This window comes from Culicoides brevitarsis, chromosome 1, assembly GCF_036172545.1.
Source record: "Culicoides brevitarsis isolate CSIRO-B50_1 chromosome 1, AGI_CSIRO_Cbre_v1, whole genome shotgun sequence".
Taxonomy (NCBI): Eukaryota; Metazoa; Arthropoda; class Insecta; order Diptera; family Ceratopogonidae; genus Culicoides; species Culicoides brevitarsis.
The window spans coordinates 35568756-35574755 of NC_087085.1; the positions used below are offsets into that span (position 1 = coordinate 35568756).

Genomic DNA, 6000 nt, shown 5'->3' on the forward strand with positions numbered 1-6000 from the left:
GCATAAAACTGTCGACCAATAAGAAAAAAGTATATTTGACGTTTCAAAAGTGAGCCGAGAATTCTCAATTCATTCGAATTTCCACGAAAAATTTAAATTAAACTAAGAAAATCAGACATTTTGAGCGTGAAAAGTGTTTAAAATTAAGGTAAAACTCCCCGAGCATCTCCTGAAACATAAATTTCCCTCCAAATCTTGTTAGTTTCACGAAAATATTGAATTCCCAAATTTGTCCCGAGAAGTTGTTTACGTTCCCAAAACAACGCCATATTATGCATTGCCAAAAATTCTACTAAAATTTCCGATTTTTTTTCATTTCAGGACGAGAAATGTCTGATTCTGAAGTGAGTAACGCTTCAGACAGCGGTTCCGAGGGATCAAATCGTTCGTCCCGCTCCCGCAGCGGATCCGGATCGGACAATGAGGTTCAACAACCGCAACGAAATCGCAAAAATCGTCGCCCGCGTGACGAAGAAGAGGAAGACGACATGGATTCGGAAGAGTACGAGGAGGAAGACGATCATCCGCGCAAGAAAAAGAAGAAGGAACGTTACGGCGGATTCATTATTGACGAGGCAGAAGTCGATGACGAGGTTGAGGAAGACGACGAATGGGAAGATGGAGCGCAAGAAATTGGCATTGTCGGAAACGAAATCGAGGAATTTGGTCAAACTGCGCGCGAAATCGAAAATAGACGTCGCGGAGCCCTTTGGGACTCGCAGAAAGAAGACGAAATTGAGGAATATTTGCGTAAAAAGTACGCTGACGAGTCTGTGGCACGTCGTCATTTCGGCGATGGCGGCGAAGAAATGTCCGATGAGATTACGCAGCAAACTTTGCTGCCCGGAATTAAGGATCCCAACTTGTGGATGGTCAAATGTCGCATTGGCGAGGAAAAAGCAACGGCTCTTTTGCTGATGCGTAAGTTCCTGACATACGCAAATACGGATGAACCGTTGCAAATTAAGACAGTCGTGGCTCCGGAAGGCGTCAAAGGCTACATTTACGTCGAAGCGTACAAACAAACGCATACAAAAGCCGCCATCCAAAATGTTGGAAACTTGCGCATGGGAATTTGGAAGCAAGAAATGGTCCCGATCAAGGAAATGACTGACGTACTAAAAGTCGTCAAGGATCAAAGCACGTTGCGATCGAAACAATGGGTTCGTTTGAAGCGCGGCTTGTACAAAGATGACATCGCGCAAGTCGATTACGTCGATCTCGCCCAAAATCAGGTTCATTTGAAGCTTTTGCCGCGTATCGATTACACGCGTTTACGTGGCGCCCTGCGAACAACCCAAAGTGAAGCCGATGACGCGAAACGCAAGAAAAAACGTCGTCCGCCAGCAAAACCCTTCGATCCCGAACAAATTCGCGCAATTGGCGGCGAAGTTACATCCGACGGAGATTTCTTGATTTTCGAGGGAAATCGTTACAGTCGCAAGGGGTTTTTGTACAAAAACTTCACAATGTCGGCAATTCTCGCAGACGGCGTCAAACCAACACTTGCCGAGCTCGAAAGGTTCGAAGAGCAACCGGAAGACATCAACATTGAAATTGCTGTCTCGAAATCCGATCCATCGGGAACACATTCCTTCTCAATGGGAGACAATGTCGAAGTTGCATGCGGCGACTTGGAGAATTTGCAAGCGAAAATTATCGCAATTGATGGCGCCATGATCACCGTTCAGCCGAAACACGAAGACTTGAAGGATCCGTTGATCTTTAAGGCGGGCGAGTTGCGGAAATATTTCAAAGCGGGAGACCATGCGAAGGTACTTGCGGGTCGTTATGAGGGCGAAACTGGCTTGATTGTGCGTGTCGAGCCGCAACGCGTTGTTTTGGTGTCGGATTTGACGATGCACGAGTTGGAAGTTTTGCCACGCGATTTGCAATTGTGCTCGGATATGGCGACAGGCGTTGATTCCTTGGGGCAATATCAATGGGGAGATTTGGTTCAATTGGAGTAAGTTATTTTTTTTTATCTGAAAATTATGTATTCAAAACAATTTATTTTTTTTTGTTTTTTGAGAACTTTAATTAAATATTTTTTTATTGAAAAAATCTAAAAAAATTAAAAAAAAATATTAAAAAATTTTTTTTTATTCTTTAAAATATTTTTCAATAATTTTTTGAAGAAATTGGTTTTAAAAAAGGATTAAATTATTTTTTTTTCAATTTTTTTTAATTAATTTTTGTTTTAATTTAAAATTATTTTTTTAATTTTTAAAATAAAAAAAATAGATCAAATATTTTTTTTTTAATTTTTAAACATTTTGAGCAAACATTTTTAGATGAAAAAAAAAATAAAAAAAATTTGGGACAAAAAAATTTTCAAGAAATAATTTTTAAGCTGCTTTTTGTGAAAATTATGAAAAATATCTAATTTTTTAACTTTTTTTTACTTACAGTGCACAAAACGTTGGTGTAATTGTCCGTTTGGAGCGCGAAAACTTCCATGTGTTGAGCATGCATGGAAAAGTCGTCGAATGTAAGCCAACTGCTTTACAAAAACGTCGTGAGAACCGAAATACGATCGCTTTGGACAGCGAACACAATCAAATTCGTCGCAAAGATATCGTCAAAGCCATCGAAGGACCCCATGCTGTAAGAAAAATTTATGATTTTTCATAAAAAATTAGTTTCTAATGAAATTTTATCTTTTTCAGGGTCGAGATGGCGAAATCAAGCACATTTATCGCAATTTGGCATTCTTACACTCTCGTATGTACACCGAAAACGGCGGTATTTTCGTCTGTAAAACGCATCACTTGCAACTTGCGGGCGGAAGCAAAAATAATGCCAACAACGCTGCGCCATTGGGACTTTTTAACGGGCTCATGTCGCCCCGCATCCATTCTCCGATGCATCCTTCGGGCGGTCAACGTGGCGGAAGAGGCGGAGGTCGCGGCGGACGAGGCGGTTTCAACAATCGCGTTTCGCGTGATCGTGAAATTCTCGGAAAAAGTATCAAAATTACCGGAGGTCCGTACAAGGGCGCCGTTGGAATTGTCAAAGATGCCACTGAGAGCACAGCTCGTGTCGAACTGCATTCGTCGTGTCAGACAATTTCTGTCGATCGTAATCACATTGCTGTCGTTGGACAACCCGCAAAGGATGGCAGTATTTCGAGTTATGGCAGAACTCCGGCACGTACACCGTCGTCGTCGCACGGAGCTCAAACACCGATTTACAATGCGGGATCAAAGACACCGTTGCATGGAGGAGCAACGCCGCAATACGATGGAAGTCGAACACCCTTTGGCGGCATGACTCCGTCGCACGATGGCAGTATGACGCCACGACATGGCGCTTGGGATCCCGCAAATACGCCCGCACGTATGAACGATTACGAGTATAATTTGGATGAGGCGAATCCATCGCCGGGATATAATCCAAGCACGCCAGGTAAGAATAAACAATTTTTATTCAAGAAATTTTACATAAATGCAAATTTTTATCCCAATATAAATTTTGAGTTTCATCCCAATGCAAATTTTGAAATTTTTTTTCCAGTTCAAATTTTGAAATTCAAATTTTGAACCCTATTTTGATTTTCAACTGAATGTAACTTTTTTACTTTTTATTCCAATTTTATTTTTATTTTATTTTATTTTACTTTCCATTTAAATTTTTTTCATTCAATGATGAAATTTTATCCCAAAGCTCATTTTTTTAATTCTTATCCCAATGCATATTTTTAATTTTCATCCCAATGCAAATTTTATCCCTATACATATTTTGAGTTTCATCCCAATGTAAATTTTGAAATTTTTAATACAATACACATTTTGATTAAAATCCCAATGCAACTTTTAAATATTTTCACATTTTGAATTTTTTTGTCCCAATTCACATTTCTTATTTTGAAATTTTTTACCCAATGCACATTTTGAATTTTCATCCCAATGCCAATTTTTTACTTTTTATTACAATGAAAACTTTCTTTTTGAGCAATTTGAATTTTTAGAATTCTCATCTCAATGCAAATTATGAAATTTTTCCCATAATTCTTATTTTAAATTATTATCCCAATGCACATTTTAAATTCTATTGATCAATATCAGACTTTTGCCCGAATATAAATTTTGAATTTTCATCCTAATGAATATTTTCCAATATTTGCCCCAATTTACATTCAAATAATTTGACCCAATACACATTTTGAATTTTTATCCCAATGCACATTTTGAAATTTTTTCTTTGATTTTTACAAAAAAATATTTTTTAATTTTGAAAATATGTATTAAAAAAATTCAAAAAGCTCAAAAATAAAAATCCATGATTAAAATAAATTTTTCAAAAATACTAAAATTATCAATTTTCTTTTTCAGGATACCAACACACTCCATTCGCGCCCCAAACTCCCGGCTCATCTCACATGTACGGCAGCGAAAGTTACAGTCCGTATCAAGCAAGCTCCAGCCCAAGCCCGAGCCCTTATGCATCTGGTTACATGGGCACTCCATCGCCAACTGGTTATTCGCCCGCTGCCGGGCCCTCATCTCCCTACAATCCACAAACGCCGGGCGCCAGCTTGGATTCCCAAATGAACGATTGGTGCACAACCGACATCGAGGTGAAAATTAAGTCGAACGACGACAACGACTTGTCCGGGCAAAATGGCATCATTCGTACCGTCAACAATGGCGTTTGTTCCGTCTTCTTGATCGAGGAAGATCGCGTCGTGACGGTTCAAGCGAGCAATTTGGAGCCCGTTGCACCACGTTTGCGCGAATATTGCAAAGCTATCTCGGGCGAGAATCGCGATCAGGTCGGACAAGTATTGCAAATTTTCGGCGGAGGACGTGAAGCTTTGGTTAAATTCAATTTTTCGAGTGAGCCGCATATGGTACCCATGTACACTTTGTGCAAAATGAAGTCAGACTAAGAAAAAAAAAAGTGGAATGGACTACATGAATGAATGGAAGACAACCGGAAATATTCAACTATTGATTTTTTTTTGTTCTACACAAACCGGAGTTATTCGATAAATTATTTTTTTTTGCTCTTTTGAATAAAATGCAAATTATTTCCTTTAACTAAAATTTATTAGAGCACTATTGAAGTCGTTAAATCACCTTTTTTCTTCAATTATTTTACGAAAGGAGGTCATCTAACCATTTTTGCATGCTTTCCTTACTTTCAGGCTCAGCGGCGGAGACAACTGCGGTACTTTCTGACGTCGTTTTAAACTTCAAAACTGGTTCGACGACAATATGAAACGATCTCGTGCCCTCAAGGATCTCATCTAGCTCGTCGCGCGTGGAGTCAGTCTCCATTTCCGTATCTTCGGAAAATCTCACAGGTCGCTGCTGGGTCTGTGGATGAATTTCAGGCAGTTTTTTGTTGCTTTTCTTCCCAACTAAAAGCTCTTTACTGCGATTTTCGCACATTTTGCGGTACTTTTCCTCATTTTCCGTTGCAATTTGGTCCTGATCTTCCAATTCTTCTGCACTAAAATATTGCGATGGGATATCGAGCCTCTGATAAAAGGGAATTGTCGACAAGGCACACTCCATTAACTTTGAGTCGATGTGAAAAAGTGACGATTTAAAGTCCTCACTTTTGTCCTTTTGTTGCTCCTTTTCGTCTTTGAACTGAAAATAGGCGCCAACGTTGGTGCTTTGTCGCAAAACTTCTTGAAAATCGGGCGCTGCGGACGAGCTGCTGTCATCTTCGTCGGAGTTTTCGTCGTAAAATGACCAATTTGACTCGAGAACGATGCGAGTTGGATGCACTGGTAGACTGGATTTTGGCTTGAATTTACTGTGTTTGTCTTTTTGTTGCTTGTGACGACTGTGTTTGCTGCAAAAAAGAGGAAATGGATCGTAAAATTTTATGTCTTGCATGTAAATGACATAAAAACTTACTTTCGCCCAAGAGCTTTGCTGTTAAATTCACTCATGATTCGATGGAGGCAGCGAAAGGACTAAACTACGAAGGGAAAATCACGAAGGCGCAAAGGATTTCGGTTTTGTTTACGAATTTAAATTAAAA

The 6000-nt window shown here is 39.5% G+C and overlaps 2 protein-coding genes across 2 annotated transcripts; one reads left to right on the plus strand and one right to left on the minus strand.

The window, feature by feature from the left end:
- Window positions 1-33: 33 nt before the first annotated feature.
- On the plus strand, window positions 34-5045 carry LOC134837066 (transcription elongation factor SPT5). Its single transcript, XM_063852377.1, has 5 exons — window positions 34-148; window positions 322-1966; window positions 2412-2607; window positions 2670-3408; window positions 4335-5045. The coding sequence occupies exons 2-5, from the start codon at window positions 330-332 to the stop codon at window positions 4889-4891; spliced, it is 3129 nt and encodes a 1042-aa protein (XP_063708447.1). The 5' UTR covers window positions 34-148; window positions 322-329; the 3' UTR covers window positions 4892-5045.
- LOC134837072 (uncharacterized) lies at window positions 5011-6000 on the minus strand. Its single transcript, XM_063852384.1, has 2 exons — window positions 5874-6000; window positions 5011-5808 (listed from the first exon to the last, which is right to left on the minus strand). Exons 1-2 carry the CDS (start codon window positions 5906-5908, stop codon window positions 5100-5102), a joined length of 744 nt encoding a protein of 247 aa, XP_063708454.1. The 5' UTR covers window positions 5909-6000; the 3' UTR covers window positions 5011-5099.

What these genes read in the sequence shown, in the direction of transcription:
- LOC134837066 (XM_063852377.1), top strand. Translation starts at nt 330, where the DNA reads ATGTCTGATTCTGAAGTGAGTAACGCTTCAGACAGCGGTTCCGAGGGA. An exon ending in GGAGATTTGGTTCAATTGGA is followed by an intron (nt 1,967 to 2,411) that starts GTAAGTTATTTT and finishes TTTTACTTACAG; the next exon opens with TGCACAAAACGTTGGTGTAA. An exon ending in ATATAATCCAAGCACGCCAG is followed by an intron (nt 3,409 to 4,334) that starts GTAAGAATAAAC and finishes TTTCTTTTTCAG; the next exon opens with GATACCAACACACTCCATTC.
- LOC134837072 (XM_063852384.1), bottom strand. Translation starts at nt 5,908, where the DNA reads ATGAGTGAATTTAACAGCAAAGCTCTTGGGCGAAA. An exon ending in AGCAAAGCTCTTGGGCGAAA is followed by an intron (nt 5,809 to 5,873) that starts GTAAGTTTTTAT and finishes TCTTTTTTGCAG; the next exon opens with CAAACACAGTCGTCACAAGC.